Raw genomic sequence first — 17,685 nt, 5'->3', positions numbered from 1 at the left:
TCTCACCCAGGTTAAGCTGTACATAAAACCTACATCATGTAAAGAACTAGAGCAATGGAAATGCCAGAATGTCCTGATTCTTACAAGAAGAAAATGTGCTGAAGATTACACCAAATACAGAGAAAAAGAAAATAGTACTGCACATTTGTTCCTAGTATAGAATGAGGTAAAATACTGAAAATGACAGCCACCATAGAGAACTAGATAGTGTAAGTGAGCAATTGTTCACTTATGCAGATTAAAATTACTAGAATTAACAACCATCTGATAAAAAGGGGATGTAGCTGTTTTACCGGCGGTCAGGATACCGACGCTGGAATCCCGACCACTTACAATGCCGGCAAACAGGGGCTATTCCCACTTGTGGGTGTCCACGACACGCATAGAGTGGGAATAGAACTTGTGGCAAGTGCAGCGAGTCTGCAAGGGGCTCCGTTGCGCTCGCCCCCCCCAGCGGCTCTCTGGTGGCCGGAATCCCGTGGTCAGAATGCTGACCTCTGGGATCCTGACCGCCGGCATTACAGCTCCAACCCGATAAAAAGGTAGTGCTTCTCTAACGACGCTAAAAATATTGCAGTGGACCAAAATAAGTTTCCAATGAAATACTGAGCTGGCCTATTAAAGTTGGCAATTGTATCAATAAAATATTGATTTTGAAACATTTTGAAACAGAATATTATGGGCCCCATAATAACATTTTGAAGGGACCCATTCCCCTTTCTAGAGAGACACCTGTCCAGAGCAGTTGTTAATTTTCTGCGCCATAATAGTGCCCTTGTTCATTTTATGCAGCAGAGGTGTCACAAAGTGAATGATGGGAAGCGGGCACATCGCACCAGTGTGTCACCCTTCCAGGGCGTAACACCAAAATCCCGGCTCCTACGCAGCGACAGTCACTGAGGAGTATTCAGCAGAGCAGGCAGACTAGTCTCTGGGGCAGTCCATCATTTCCGGGGTATGCTAGGCATGACCCAGAAATGATGTAATGGGGGGGCTTCCTGTGAGGCCACGCCCTCCCCATGAGGTCATTGCCCCATATTGTTTTAAATACAAACTTACGACTAGGCCACACCCCTCCCTGAGAGGCCATGTCCTTTTTTGGACACACACCAAAGGCGCGCAAGAAGTTAATGCTGACAGTACTAGGTGTCACCAACCCAAGTGCTGCCACTGATTTACGCCCCATGGTAGTGCCCTAGTATATTTTATGAAACATAGTGGTGCCCTAGTTAATGTTATGCCCCATAGTAGAGCCCCAGTTCACGTTATACCACACAGTGTTATCAACAAGCCATATTGTCCTTCTGTCAAAGGTGTGCGCTAAAAATATAGGGGTTTGACTTCATGAGGAAAGAGTGTGGCCACAGAAAAGTACCAATTCACATTACACTGCACAGCAGTGTCTGTCAGACACGTTACACCACACAGTAGTACCCCTTATACACATTATGCCATGTTAGAGCCCCTACTACACATTACACCAGTTTACAGCAGAGCCCCTTATACACATTACGCCAGGTAGAGCCCCTTATCACATTACTCTAGGTAGAGCCCCTTTTATGAACATAATGCCAGGCAGAGAGGCAGAGGCCCTTTTATACACATTATGCCAGGTAGAGCCTCTTATACACATTACTCCAGGTAGAGCACCTTTTAAACACGTTATGCCAGGTAGAGTCCCTTTTATACACATTGCGCCAGGTAGAGGCTCTTATACACATTGCGGCAGGTAGAGTCACTTATACACATTATGGAAGGTAGAGTCACTTATACACATTGCGCCATGTAAGGCCTCTTATACACACTGCACCAGGTACAGCTTCTTATACACATTGTGCCAGGTACAGCTTCTTATACACATTGCACCAGGTACAGCCTCTTATACACATTGCACGAGGTACAACCTCTTATACACATTGCGCCAGGTACAGCCTCTTATACACATTGCGCCAGGTACAGCCTCTTATACACATTGCACCAGGTAGAGCTTCTTATACACATTGCGCCAAGCACAACCTCTTATACCCATTGGGGGATGCAGGCGAGAGAGTGAGCGAGAAGAGGGTGCGGGTGAGAGAGAGAGTGGGGTACAGACAAGAGAGAGGGGGTGCAGACAAGATATAGAGGGGGTGCAGAAAAGAGAGAGAGGGGTGCAGACGAGAGAGAGGGGGTGCAGACAAGAGAGAGAGGGGGTGCAGACAAGAGAGCGAGTGAGAAGGGTGGCAGACAAGAGAGAAAGAGGAGGTAGTGGACAAGAGAGAGGGGGGGGGTGCAGACAAGAGAAAGAGAGCGGGGTGTGGATAAGAAAGAGAGAGGGTGGTGTGAACAAGAAAGAGAGGGATGGACAAGAGAGAGAGAGGGGTGCAGACAAGAGAGAAAGGGAGGGTGCGGACAAGAGAGAAAAGGGGGGTTCCAGACTAGAGATATGGGAAGGTGTGGACAAGAGAGAGAGAGGGGGGTGCGGACAAGAGAGAAAGGGGGTGTGGACAAAAGAGAAAGAGAGGTGGGGTGCGGATAACAGAGAGCGAGCGGTGCGGACGAGAGAGAGGGGTGTGGGGAGAGAGATCGATGGGTGCAGACAAAAGTGAGCGTGGGGTGCAGATGGGAAAGAGTGAGGGGTGCGCAGAAAGTGTGCAAGGGGTGCGGAGAGAGAGAGCAAGGGGTGCGGGTGACAGAGAGCGAGGGGTGCGGATGAGGGAGAGCGAGGGGTGCAGACAAGAGAGTAACAGCGAGGGGTGCATATAAGACAGAAACAGCGAGGGGTACAGACAAGAGAAAGAGAGGGAGGGGCAGAGTGAGAGAGAAAGAGAGTATACACCAGCACTCACCCTAGCGGCTGGCCGGCACACAGAACTCCTTTCCCCAGCTGATAGTAGGCTCTTGCAGACTGCTCCTGTCTTACTGCAGTGCTTGGGCCGGGATCCAGGACAGCCTGGGTGACGGGTCTCCTTCTCAGGGTCGAGGGGGCTGAGGCCTCCAGGCTGTACACTGTGTGCTTGTGAGTGGGTGTGCAGGCGGCTGCATGCTACTGCTAAGTCTTTTCTCTCCCCCACCAATGACATGCAATCTCTGGAAGGTTAGGAGGGTGGAGCTCAGCAGCAGCACTGAGTGAGGGATGGATGTGGGCGGGCAGTTGGGGTGACTGCAGCCGCTCCGTCAGGCCGCAGTGCCCTGGGCGACCGTCCTGCTTGCCCACCCCTAGATCCGCCCCTGCTACCAGTACATGTCAGACTGTGCCACCAGTTCACATTATGCCACACAGTGTATAGTGGGCAATTTTGGGAACCTGGTAGAAAATATTAAGACCTGTTTGCAGTTAAGTTAAGCCCCAAAGCATTAGGCCCCATAGCAATAGTAGTCCCTGCTCTAGCTATATATACTCCCATGGTTACATACATAAATGTGGTATATAACTAATGAATGTGCTTTATATAAGACAATTATAAAACAACTTGAAGACAAACAATTTAGAAAATATTTTGTAAATAACTAGTAACACAGGGCCTGATTCCAGTTTTATACACATGCATACACAATGCTATTTCAGTCTCTGGACGTGTCAGCAAGTTGCAACCCAAGTGAAGCAGCCGCCCAGAAAAGAATAGAGACGCTCACCATAGCCATACGCAGCACTGACACAATAACGAAGAACTTTGAATCCCTGAGTGAGTCTGTGGACACGCAGACTGGCCGCAGCAGTCGATGCTGGCACCATGTTTCTCTATGTACATGATCACAGCTGATGGCGATACACGCCCCAGTACAATCGACCTATAATCACTCAGTTTTGTGTACATCGGCATTGTATAAAAAATGGATTCAGGCCCTGTGTATTTCAATGTTACGTACGCATTACTGATGTCTTTCACATTCTCTCTGAACAGAAAACCGCCACACAAATTGCAGTGATGCCACTGTCAGGAACTCCAGCCCCAAACAAAAGGAAAAAGTCTACAAAAATCATCATGGAGCTGAACGGTAAGTAGAGTATATATACTTCAAATTTCATGGGCAAATATACTGGAGACACAAGATAATTATGATACTGTGCACTAGGCAGCACAAATGTAAGATTCCAGATTCCTCGGCCAGCAGCTCTATATTCATCACTTTCATATGGTATTAGGGATATTGTATTTTGTGCAACCACTCATATGGGGTAATTCAGATCTGATCACAGCAGCAAATTTGTTAGCTAATGGACAAAACCATGTTGCACTGCAGGTGGGGCAGATATAACAGTTGCAGAGAGAGTTAGATTTGGGTGGATTATATTATTTCTGTGCAGGGTAAATACTGGCTGCTTTATTTTTACACTGCAATTTAGATTTCAGATTGAACACACCCCACCCAAACTTAACTTTCTCCACACATGTTATATCTGCCCCCCCCCCCCATGCAGAGCACATGGTTTTGCCCAGTAGCTAACAAAATTTGCTGCTGCAATCAGGTCTGAATTAGGCCCATAGTTGCTGACTTTGTGAGAACTCCTTGATATGATTGCTGTAGATCTTCTTGGTACTTGTCTGTGTACGTCAGAAGATATGACCTATAGAACTGACTAGCAGGTCTTCTTGCCTTATGACAGCTTTCCCTTAATGCTAGTCATGCTTACAGGTACTCGGATGCTCTCCGGACTTACGCTACTAGCAGTAGTACAGGCTTTACCTCCAATGACCAAGACCAACTACCGATGGAAAGAACTCAGGAGAACTAGATGCATGGGAACTGCAGAGTTGCTAGGCTAAACCCAGAGACTGGGATGCACGGGAACTGAAGAGTAGTTGGGCTAAACCCAGAGAGCAGGATGCATGGGAACTGCAGATTAACTGGGCTAAACCCAGAGAGCAGGATGCATGGGGACTGCAGAGTAGCTGGGTTAAACCCAGAGAGCAAGATGCATGGGAACTGCACAGTTGCTGGGCTAAACCCAGAGAGAAATATGCACATGAACTGCAGACTTGCTGGGCTAAAACCCAAAAGCAGGATGCACGGGAACTGCAGAGTTGTTAATCTCCAGTGTTTGACCTGGTATACTGACTGAAAGTGATTTGCAGATAACCAGGTGTATCAGAAAATTGTCTGGCAGGCCAGGAGTACAGAAGTCCTGCAAAACATAACACTGCTGGGAAGATTACAGACCTTACTGTTTGGCTGGGTTTGTAGACTGGGAATCATTGCAGATTCACGGGTGTCGGAAACACTAACTGTTTTCTGTAGATGGTATTACTGCGGTGCAGATTACATACCTCACTGCTAGACCAGGTGTGCAAACTGGGAATGACTTGCAGATTCACAGGTATGATAGGAACCCCTACTAACAGGCCAGGTGAGCAGATTTCCTGTGAGTAAAAGGGAGCCAGAAAGTACTCGGAATACAGAACAGACGGATAAGGGCTCCCGCTGTGACTGAGAACTATAACTGGCAGGGAGTACTGGATCTTACAGCAATTTAACAGGGGGAGAAACCAATGCAAACCAGCTTCCTTGCGTGCAGGCTCAATTGCAACTGTGCTGCACTCACACTGAGAGTTTGATTAAAGGCTGACTGCTGCGGAAACCTCCACAATACTGACAGCTTCACTGTTGCCTAGCAACAGCCAGGACTTGCAACTCAGACATCCAAGCAGCAGACTGTAACACTCCTCTCCAGGAGATCCTGGAAAGCAGCTGCGCGGTGCATGGTGCCGCGAATCGTGACATTTGTCCCGCCCCCACAGCAAAATGTCAATATTCAAAGTATTCAGCAGTGGAATGTGTGGCTATATCAGGAGGTGTAGCCAATCACATCATCACGGACCACCCAATTCAATACAGAAGTGGATGGGATGTGAGAGGGTTGTCTACTCCTCGGAAAGCTCCCAAAATTTGTGAGCGTCCAAGACATCCCATATAGAGATGTGCGGTTTGGTTCTCCAGAAATCTGAATCCACCTGAATTTTGTGGAACCGAACTGAACCAAAACTTGGTCCGGATCCCCCGAGGTGATCCAATCCTAAGGAAAAACATCCTGACCATCAGCACGATTGTGCATCGTTTAGATGTGTGTCCGGCCTAACACTAAATTATTATTGCCCCTTAACTCTTCAGTAATTATGATCCCTTTGTAATGGATTATGTATAATTTCACATGCTCATGGGACAAAATGTCTAGGTAGGATCTTAATTAGGAAAATATAACCTATTACTATAATTACTATTTAAGCTACAGGAGTAGGAGAACAAGATTCCTCAAGACTGAATTTGGGAAAGAAGATCAGTGTCCCCAGGGATATTATGCTGGAAGAGCTTTCTTTATTAAGCAATAAGGGCTCCAAGATGTTTAAACTACGGCAAAAGAGAGTGGAAAAGTTCATCTACGAGAATAATCCTGACGTGTTCTCTGACAATTCCTTGGTAAGTTAATGAAGAACCGTTTGATGTCATTACTTTTGGTATCCAAACTCTTGAATTCAGGGCCGGTGCAAGGTTTCTCAGCACCCTAGGCAAATCTTCATTGCGCCCCCCCCACCCCACCCCACCCCACCCCCCCACCCCACCCCACCCCCAACCCACCCCACCCCCACCCCTTCTCCCAATACTCGGCCTCTCAGATGATAAAATGCAGTGGCGGCATCTTATGAGTTATATAGGGAAAGGATATTAGGGTTAGTTTGGGGGATGGGGTTAGAACTGTGGTTCCCAAACTGTGTGCCTAGGCACCCTGGGGTGGCTCAGGACACTTGCATGGGTGCCTTGGATTGGTGGTCCAGGGCCAATTTAAATTATTTATGATCAATGTAACAGGCAAAACCAGTGCTGGTGGCTGCCAGTCATACAATATGTGGCCAAACAGAAGCAAATCCTGTCCCACACCACACAACTGACCCTAAGGATGACAAACACAATTTAATATTTATTCTAAATCTCTCAATAAAAAACTTTTGGCCTAGGGGTGCTGTGAAAAAAATTCTGATACTCTAGGGCGCCGTGATTCAAAAAAGTTTGGGAACCACTGGGTTAGGGTATAAGGGATAGGATATGAGGGTTACTTTACTGGTTTGATTTCAGATATTAGGGTTAGGGGTTATGATTAGGGAGAGGTTTGGAGGAAGATTATATATTATTATTATCCTTTATTTATATGGCGCCACAAAGGATCCACAGCGCCCAATTACACAGTACATAATCAGATGAGCAAACAAGAAACCAGCACTTACAGTAAAGGACAATATAGGACAGGTATAGAAAACCCGGGGTTAGGTGCCATCAAAGGGAGTATGGAGTATAAGATAATGTAAGTAAGAAAAGGAAAGGCACATGAGGGATGAGGGCCCTGCTCTTGCGAGCTTACAATCTAAAAGGTGAAGGGCTGACAGACCGGGGTGACACAGACGGGGTAGACAGTGAGCACAGACTAGAGGGCATACATATATGTATTCTGTTGGCCACACCCAATGCGTTTCATCACTAGTCGGACTTCGCAGGGGGTGTGTGCTTACTACATCTGACTCCAATATAAACCTGAATATAAATAAAATGTAAATCACATCACGTCTAATACAATAGCAGATAAGATATCAAACTATTATATATATATATATATATATATATATATATATATATACGGTTTAAATGTTCGTGGTGACTGAAGCCACAGTCCACTGACCCCCTCACCACAGAAACAGGCGGCACTCCACGGATTTATAGTGAGAAAAAAATTTATGAGACAAACTGCATGACGAGTCCAACGTTTCAACACCGCGATGGGTGTTTTTGTAAAGGACACATGGTGTTTTTTTTCACCATGTGTCCTTGACAAAAACACCCATCGCGGTGTTGAAACGTTGGACTCGTCATGCAGTTTGTCTCATAAATTTTTTTCTCACTATAAATCCGTGGAGTGCCGCCTGTTTCTGTGGTGAGGGGGTCAGTGGACTGTGGCTTCAGTCACCACGAACATTTACACCGTGTATTTACTTGAGGAGGGCACCCCGGTCTGTACCCTTGTTTTTTCCGAGTGCCGACTATTTCCATCACATATATACATATATATATATATATATATATATATATATATATATTATTAATGATTTAAGAACATAGACAACTTCCAGTGTCCCAACGGACATTTTTTTGTAGTTCAAGACTTCAGACCTACTGTGTTAGCATTAAGTTTCAATTAATAATTAGACTTATACCAGCCACCTAATGCATAGATAAATAGCATTACTTTATTACCTATAATATTTAAAAAAATATATACATATATTTCATTAATTTGAAATATGTGTTTTATAGCTATATGAATTGAAGTTGTAATGAAATATATGTATATTTTTTAAAAAATATTGTAGGTAATAAAGTATTGCTATTTATGGTGTCGTGAATAGGGATACCTCCAGTGCCCATGGCATTAGTTATATAAAGGAGTTAAATATAAGAATCTGTCTAATCAGACCTATGCACTAGATGGATGGTATAAGTCTAATTAATAATTGAAAACTTATTGCTAATAGGTCTGAGGTCTTGAACTAAAAAAAAAATGGCCGTTGGGACACTGGAAACTATCTACAGTAAGTCCCTGAATTTTTTATAAGTAATACAAGGAGCTGATATGCTGATTATACATATATATATATATATATATATATATACACATATATATATATATATATATCTATATACACACACACACACTATATAGTCATGTTATTGAGGCAGCTGACACCTCTCAGTCACAAGAGAGGTGCAGCTGCTGCAGAACCTCCTGCTGGTCAAATGACAGCCAGCTGAGGTGCAAGACACTGACCGTGGTTGCCTGTCCTTCTGGCTGATCCTGTGGCACTCAATGAGGGTGGACAGCCAGCAGATTTAGCCCTTGAAGAAGAACTCCTGTATGGGGTAGTGGCTGCTGTGCTTGGACTCTCCGCCGCCGCTGCACCGGTCAGGCCGCTGGCAGGGAGGGCAGATCAGCTGGTGGTTGGCGGCACATTCTCCCCAGGTGAAAGTGGCGCCTGGGCCCCCGAACGTGGCTTCCTCCTCGGACTCCTGCTGGGCTTGGACTCTCCGCCGCCGCTGCACCGGTCAGCCCGCTGGCAGGGAGGGCAGATCAGCTGGTGGTTGGCGGCACTTTCTACCCAGGTGAAAGTGCCGCCCGGGCCCCCGATCGTGGCCTCCTCCTCGGACTCCTGCTGGGCTTGGACTCTCCGCCGCCCCACCGGTCAGGCCGCTGGCAGGGAGGGAAGATGATCAGCTGGTGGTTCGGCGGCACTTTCTCCCCACGTGAAAGTGCCGCTCCCGATTGTGACCCCCATCATCGGTCTCCAGCACCAGTGATGCCGCTCAACAGGTCGGGGGAAGAGGGGCGGGGAGGTAGCGTGCGATGCAGGAGGGGGATGCAGCACCCACATTGTTACAGATTTTTTTTTTTTTTCCACTCCGTTCCGCCCTAGAAGTGCCGGCGCCCATAGGCAGCTGCCTAAAGCTGCCTAATGGTAGCGCCGGCCCTGCTTGAATTGGTAGGTTCTCTGCTTGAACATCTGAATACCACGCAACTGGACAAAATGTCACATTTATGCTTTAATAAACCATGTAAAACAAAGGCAAAAATTATACCTCTGATTTGCCAATTAGTACAGGGATGATGGAGGGGTACTGCAAATCCTGTTCAGGTAATGCCATATTAGGAGGATGTTGCCAGGAAAAAACTTTAAAAAATCATTATACATTATAGAATATTTCTAAGTATTTCATTGTGTTTTTTTATTTCTAGTTTAACTTTTAAATTTATTTTATGGAACCAGGGATGGTTTATCAGTGTAGTGGGTCTGTGAGCAAAAGTCATGCTTCAGTCCACATTCTTATTTACTGTGTAGTCACTCCCCTTCGTTTCCCATCTGATTGGCTAATCTGTGCCAGCTGCCCAATCACATTCGCTGCCAAATATTTGATTAGGGCTATAGATTCTGCCCTGAGAAGCAACTGCTACTATTGGCAGTAGAGGTGAGAAGCTTCTGCCTTTTTGGGGTGCTAAGCATTGTACTCAGGGCCTTATTCAGACCCTGCCGCTGATGTGCAAAAATCGCTATGAAGTGATATTTGCACATCTGCGCATGCGTGCACACCGGTACATGCATGTGCAAGGTCCCAAACTGCAATCTCTGCGGAATGCAGTTTAAGACCTGGAGGGTGGCGTTGATGCTGCGATTTGTGGGCGTCGACGCTCCGATTAAAAGGCACAATCCAAACAATGGAGGCATGTCTGGACTGTTGCTGGTGCGGGTCGGCGCGTCTGCGTGACGTCACATGGAACTGCTGCGACCCTAAACATAGCAGGTAGCCATCTGCCTTCGCTACAGTAGGCTGCGTAGGTAGAGGGTTAATCTAAACATGCGAAAGATGCTTTCGTATGTCTGCAAGGGGAGGGGCTGGATCAGTCATGCGGGGCGGACTTGCCCTGTGATGGCCCCCCCCCTTCCCCCACATGTCTAAGAATTTGATCGTAGATGTGCGTTTTTCCGCACTTCCACAATCAGGTCTGAATGGGAAGAGGTAGTTTTATTGTAGAAATATATGATTTTCTGGGGAAGTGGTTAGCATACCACGAGTCGGGATCCCGGCAATCACAATACCAATGCCGGAATCCCGACAGACGGTGAAATGCCACAGACGGATACTGGCAACACAGGCTATTCTTCTTCTGTGGGTCTCATCGACACCTTTAGAGGAAGACTTTAACCTGTGGTAAGCTCAGCAAGCCACCGCGCCCGCAAGGGCTTTCTAGCACTCCCCCTGCTGCCGGCATACTGGCGGATGGGATCCCGATGTTGGAATCATGACAGCCGGCATCCCGTCCGATGGTAATTCGTACGTATCCCATTTTCTGGGATTCTATTTTATCTTCTGCTTTTGGCTATTTACAGGTATATAGTTGACAATAATAAACTGTATTTTTGTTTTATTTTATGCATCCACCTTCATTTTCTTTACTCAGCAACATACTGATGGCACTGCTTAGTCAATGCAGAAGCTAGGGGGAGGATCTGCCTTTGGAGAAGGCTCTTTCCTACTAGCTCCTGCTTTAACAGAGGTGTATCTGAGTGGTGGAAGCTCCATGTCTTTACTAGAGATGTGTGGCGGGCACTTTTCTTGTTTTGTGTTTTGGTTTTGGATCTGGATCCCCGCTCGTGTTTTGGATCTGGATTGGTTTTGCCAACACCACCCTTTCGGGATTTGGTTTTGGATCTGGATGATTTTTGAAAAAAACACAAAAACAGCTAAAATCACAGAATTTGGATGTAATTTTGATCCTACGGTATTATTATCCTCAATAACTAATTTCCCGTCTATTCTGGACACCTCACACCTCACAATATTGTTTTTAGACCAAAAGGTTGCACCGAGGTCACTGAATGACTAAGCTAAGCGACACAAGTGGGCAGCACAAACATCTGGCCCATCTAGGAGTAGCACTGCAGCGGCAGACAGGAGGGCAGATTTAAAAAATAGGCCCCAAACAGCACATGATGCAAAGAAGAAAAAGACTTGCAATAAGGTAGCTGGATGGCTAAGCTAAGCGACACAAGTGTGAGGCACAAACACCTGTCCCATCTAGGAGTGGCACTGCAGTGTCAGACAGGATGGCACTTAAAAAAACTAGTCCACAAACAGCACATGATGCAAAGAAGAAAAATAAGCGCACCGAGGTTGCTATGTGACTAAGATAAGCGACACAAGTGTAAGGCACAAACACCTGGCCCATCTAGGAGTGGCACTGCAGTGGCAGACAGGATGGCACTTAAACAAACTAGTCCCCAAACAGCACATGATGCAAAGAAGAAAAAGAGGTGCACCAAGGTCGCTGGATGGCTAAGCTAAGCGACACAAGTGTGAGGCACAAACACCTGGCCCATCTAGTAGTGGCACTGCAGTGTCAGACAGGATGGCACTTAAACAAACTAGTCCCCAAACATCACATGATGCAAAGAAGAAAAAGAGGTTCACCGAGGTTGCTGTATGACTAAGCTAAGCAATACAAGTGTGCGGCACAAACAACTGGCCCATCTAGGAGTGGCATGCAGTGGCTGAATGTCGAAAGTGGCCGCAATTTTTTGGGCCACCGACAGCACCTCCTGCACGCCCCTGTCATTTCTAAAAAAAATTCTGCACCACCAAATTAATTGTATGTGCAAAACATGGAACGTGCTGGAATTTTCCCAGATGTAATGCACACACAACATTGGTGGCATTGTCCAATGTCACAAATTCCCAGGAGAGTCTAAGTGGGGTAAGCCATTGTGCGATGATGTCCCTCAGTTTCCGTAAGAGGTTGTCAATGGTGTGCCTCTTACGGAAACCGGTGATACACAGCATAGCCTGTCTAGGAACAAGCTGGCGTTCATGAGATGCTGATACTAATGCCGCCGCTGTTGTTGCTGTGGGAGGCAATACATCCACCCTATGGGCTGTCACAGTCATGTAGTCCTTAGTTTGCCTTGCTCCACTTGTCCACATGTCAGTGGTTAAGTGGACACAGGGTACAACTGCATTTTTCAGGACACTGAGGACACTTTTCTTAATGTCCCTGTACAGTCCGGGAATCGCTTTCCTAGTGAAGTGGAATCTAGATGGGATTTGGTACCGGGGACACACTACCTCCATCAATTGTCTAAATCCCACTGCACCAATGGCGGATACTGGACTCACCTCTAACACCAGCATAGCTGTCAAGGCCTCAGTTATCCGCTTTGCAACAGGATGACTGCTGTCATATTTCATCTTCCTTGCAAAGGACTGTTGGACAGTCAGTTGCTTAGTTGAAGTAGTACAAGTGGTCCTCCGACTTCCCCACCTGGATGATGATTGACTCCCAGCAGCAACAACAGCAGCGGCAGTAGGAGGAAGTGGTTCTTGATCTTTCCCTATTTTATCATCCAAAGTCTTTTTCTCCATTATTTTTCTGGAGTTATATAACAATATGCGGCACAGGAGAGCATACCTCTACACCACACAGGGCACACCCTGTAAAAATTATTTGGATTACATATTAATAACCCCTTTATTTGGAGTAAATAATATACAGCACAGGACAACACCACTGAACTTATACGGCAGCACCACTGGACTGGACTTATACGACAGTACCACTGGACTGACTTATACGGCAGCACCACTGGACTGGACTTATATGGCAGTACCACTGGAGTAATACTGTAGTGCCACTGGACTGGATTTATACGGCAGTACCAATGGATTTATATGGCAGTACCACTGCACTTATATGGCAGTACCACTGGACTGGACTTATACGGCAGTACCAATGGACTGGATTTATATGGCAGTACCACTGGATTTATACGGCAGTACCACTGGACTGGACTTATACGGCAGTACCACTGGACTTATATGGCAGTATCACTGGACTCATATGGCAGTACCACTGGACTGGACTTATATGGCAGTACCACTGGATTTATACGGCAGTACCACTGGACTTATACAGCAGTATCACTGGACTTATACGGCAGTATCGCTGGACTTATACGGCAGTACCGCTGGACTTATACGGCAGTACCGCTGGACTTATACGGCAGTACCACTGGACTGGACTTATACGGCAGTACCGCTGGACTTATACGGCAGTACCACTGGACTGGACTTATATGGCAGTACCGCTGGACTTATACGGCAGTACCGCTGGACTTACACGGCAGCATCACTGGACTTATGGCAGCACAGGGACACCACCACTGGACTGATGCAGGACAACACAGCACCACTGGACTGGACTTATACAGCAGCACTGGACATATGGAAGCAGTGGACAACACCACTGTGACTGGACTGATGCAGCACAAAACACCACCACTGGACTAATGCAGCACAAGACAGCACTGGAATGACACCTAAGACAGAGCAGGTGACCACACCACTTTCCGCACAGACAGACACTGAGGAGAAAGACACGTCCTCTCGCTACACTCTCCAGGACTGGAGTGAAAATGGCGGTGATGCACAGCTCCGACAGCAGGATGATGACGTTTTACCTCGTTCTGGCGCAAAGTCCCGAGTCGGGCTCAGAACCGGGCTCGGGAAGTGATGTTCGGTAAGGTTCAGTTCTCAAAGAACCGAACCCGCTCATCTCTAGTCTTTACAAGCTCACCAAATAGGTGCAGATAAGCAACCTTGTCCTTCACCTCCTATTCTGCATACTGAACTGATGGGCTGGCTGGCGCATTCCTATAGTATCTCTGACTGTTCCTGTACTGGCTCCACGGCTGGGGTTGATGGGACAAATAAGAAGATAGTAAATTAATTCGTCTGGGCTGGTCTGTCAATGCATTATATAACCCTGGGTACAAGGTAAGCAGTGTAGGACCTCTTTGACTCATAGACCCATGTGCACTGCACACCCTGCACCCATTATAGATAAACCACTGAATTAAAAATGTGTTTATTGCAGAAATAAGTGTCAAGTATAGAAATTCTAAAAAATTCCATGGTTCATATAACCTAGTAATGATATTTTTTTATCCAGGCAGTTCTTAAAAGCAGAAAGAAGAACATTGAATAATTATTGTTTGCTTATAATGTCATATTCTCAGACATATCACAAAGGGTCTTCTCCTACTGTCATTATACAATTTTGTTGTTGCACCTTTACAAAACCTTGTTGCACTGCAGCCAAAGCAGATTTTTAATGTATAGCAAGATTTAAAGTTGGGCGGGGTCTGTTCTAGTTGAACTCTAAATTACTACGTAAAAATAAAGGTGCCAAGTGTTTTTAAAAATGTACTTTTTTCCACTAGCACTGAACCATGACTTGTTGCAGTGCTAATTTTTAATACTTTTTGCCAACTCTGAATCAGCAGCTTAATCTGTTATTGTCAACCTTGTTAATGCCTAAAAAATTTGAGTTATACTTGTACCATCCGCTGCCACGTTCTCTGAGATTGTATATTTTGTTTAACAACCTTTCTTGCTTTATGAGTTTTATTTATTTTTCAGATGTAATAAGAATAAAATTTTTACTGTAATGCATCTTTTTATATACTTTTAGTTAGCTTTACTAGCGTGGTTATAATCTCATCAGATCCATCCACTATTCATCCAAGGATGATGCGTGTACACGTTCATGTAGCATGTAGTAATGTAGCATGCTAAGAGGCTGAGGATTTGCTCATGAACACAACGCCCTACTTGAGAGTTGTCTAAGTTCACTGGCATCTGTTGCTGAGAGACGGTAACATTTAGCTGTATGATGTTTTAGGAGGCTGTTCAATAGGATGGTGGAAATAGAAACACACATGGCGTCCTCAATCATCTCCTGTCTTACCTTTTTGCTAGGACTGACTTTGTTCATGATGCTGTCTCTATCCCTTACTGAGTTTGATGATTGTAAATTTGCAATATTTGTCTGTTTATGAACTTTCTAATTTCATAAATTTCGTGGTAATATTTTGGCACTAAGATAAATTGCCGTCTTAGAGACTTATTTCTTAAATTGGAAATGGCATGCTTTAAGTATCTCCCCTATTTACCAAAAGCTATCTTCTGCATTCAGCTAAGTAACGCAGGACTCCTCAGTGCCCATTATTCTCAATGAGGCCTGCACTCAATTTACCAACCTCCAATAGTTAATGTAATTTTCACATAATACTAGCTATAGTAGCAATAGGTGTTGGAAAGGGGGGGGGGGGGGGGGGGGGGCAAGGAGGAAGCTCACCCCTTCCCCCCCCAATAGAAAAAAAAATAGAAAAAAAAACATTTGAAAGGTGCCAGTCAATATACAGGACGCCCACAGTCCAGGGTTAGCATAGATCAAGATGAAGATAATCCACTATCTGCCTTATCCACCTCCTCCCTCCCCACAGCCCTTTTCCACCAACCTCCAGGGCCCTTCTTCCCCCTGCACCCAGCTCCAGTCCCCACAGTTTGTGAATCCAAACGCTCCCACTCTCCCCCTCATGGCACTTCTACTGTAGATAGAGATATCTGTATAAATATAGATAGCTATATCTGTCATCGGGCAGGTATTGTGTCGGGTAATTCCAGCGGCTCCTGAGTGGGCGGCATTTGGTGATTTACGGGTCTCAAAATGAAAGTAGATCTTGCCCCCCAACCTAAAGACATTGTGGTACCCCTGTTGTAGCCTATAGGCTACAATTTTGAAGTAGGAGGATTGTCGGATCCATCCCTGGCAGTCTATAATGTGTGCATGCATGATCAGAAGGCTGTCCATGTGCAGTAAGTAAGCTGTGTGGGTTCCTGGAAGTCATTTTTGCTGCTGTGATCAGTGGCCTGAGAGTACTTTTACCATTAGCAGAGAAAGCTGCTTCTCCGAAAGTTTAACCTGGCATTATAAGAGTGGTAAGTTTCCCCAGTGTATCATCTCTTATCAGTTAGAGATGAGCGGGTTCGGTTCTCAGTGAACCAAACCCTACCGGACTTCACGTCACGAGCCCAGATCTGAGTCAGGATCGGGTCATCCCGCTGTCGTATTCTTGCAGGATTTGTATTCCATATAAGGAGTCGCGCGCGGCCATTTTCACTCCAGTCTCGGAGAGTGTAGTGAGAGGACGTGTCTCCATCCTCAGTGTCTGTGTGCAGAGCCGGCCCTAGCCAATATGATGCCCTAGGCAAGATTTTGGCTGGTGCCCCCTAGCACTACCGCTGGTTCAGCCTCTGACCTTCCACCTCTTTCCCAGTACCATCACCCCTCACCCATAGCAGTCCTTATTTTGGTGTTTGTACCCCCTATATTTGTAATAGGAGCAGTTCGCACATTTGGCGCACAGCCCAAAAAGGGGGGTGTTTGCTGGCAAGGGGCATGGCCACACAATAACCCCAATTCCAATTACGCCACACAGTACTGCAACTTTATTCACATTTGATCATGTGATAGTGTCTATAATTCATATTACATCCCACAGTAGTATCACTTTACCTTATTAACGTTACTCCTCACAGTAGAGCCCCTTATTCACATTACATCACACTGAATTGCTCCTTATATTCACATTACACCACACCCTATTGCTCTTTATTCACATTAGACGACACAGTAGTGCCCTTTCTATATGCAACGCCACATAGTAGAGCACCTGAGCACCTTATACAAATAATGCCACACAAAAGTAATCCATTTATACACATTCCACACAGTAATGCCCCTTACACATATGAGACACCTTATTACTGTCCTTATAAAATAATGCGCCTTACACATTATGACAACCTTTATTAATACCCTTTTACACATAATGTCCCTTACACATATGCCGCACATTAATGCCCTTATACACATAATGATACACAGTGCCCCTACACATTTGCTGCACATTATTAGTGCCCCTATACACATAATGACATACATACAGTAGTACCCTGTTACACATATGCCGCACATTATTAATGCCCTTATACACATAATGACACACATAGTGCCCCTTACACATATATTGCACATTATTAATTCATTTTTACATGACACACATAATGCTCCTTACACATATTCCGAACACTACTGCACAACCAACCCACTCACATGCACACAACACTCACACTGCCACTAACACTGTGACATCTGCCTCTGCTTGGATACAGATGTGTCCTCATAAATCTTGCCTCAATGCTAACGTCGGCCACACCTTTTTTATTTTATTTTTATGAAAATGCATCTTATTTGCATTGCTATGTGGCTAG

At 45.6% G+C, this 17,685-nt stretch overlaps 1 protein-coding gene across 2 annotated transcripts in view; it reads left to right on the top strand.

Moving 5' to 3' along the window:
* The window catches only part of MYOZ1 (myozenin 1), a 40,153-nt gene that overhangs the window by 7,827 nt on the left and 14,641 nt on the right, over positions 1-17,685 (top strand). The window contains exons 2-3 of one of the 2 annotated variants that reach the window (XM_063961333.1): positions 3,885-3,978; positions 6,212-6,396. In XM_063961333.1, coding sequence (XP_063817403.1) covers positions 3,909-3,978; positions 6,212-6,396 — 255 coding nt within the window. In that variant the 5' untranslated portion in view covers positions 3,885-3,908. Of the gene's footprint in view, positions 1-3,884; positions 3,979-6,205; positions 6,397-17,685 lie in introns of both variants that reach the window. The other variant, XM_063961332.1, reaches the window with a different exon arrangement.

This window comes from Pseudophryne corroboree, chromosome 3 (assembly GCF_028390025.1).
Source record: "Pseudophryne corroboree isolate aPseCor3 chromosome 3, aPseCor3.hap2, whole genome shotgun sequence".
NCBI lineage: Eukaryota > Metazoa > Chordata > Amphibia > Anura > Myobatrachidae > Pseudophryne > Pseudophryne corroboree.
Note: the sequence above shows the minus strand (reverse complement) of the source record. Positions and strands in the feature narration are given on the sequence as shown.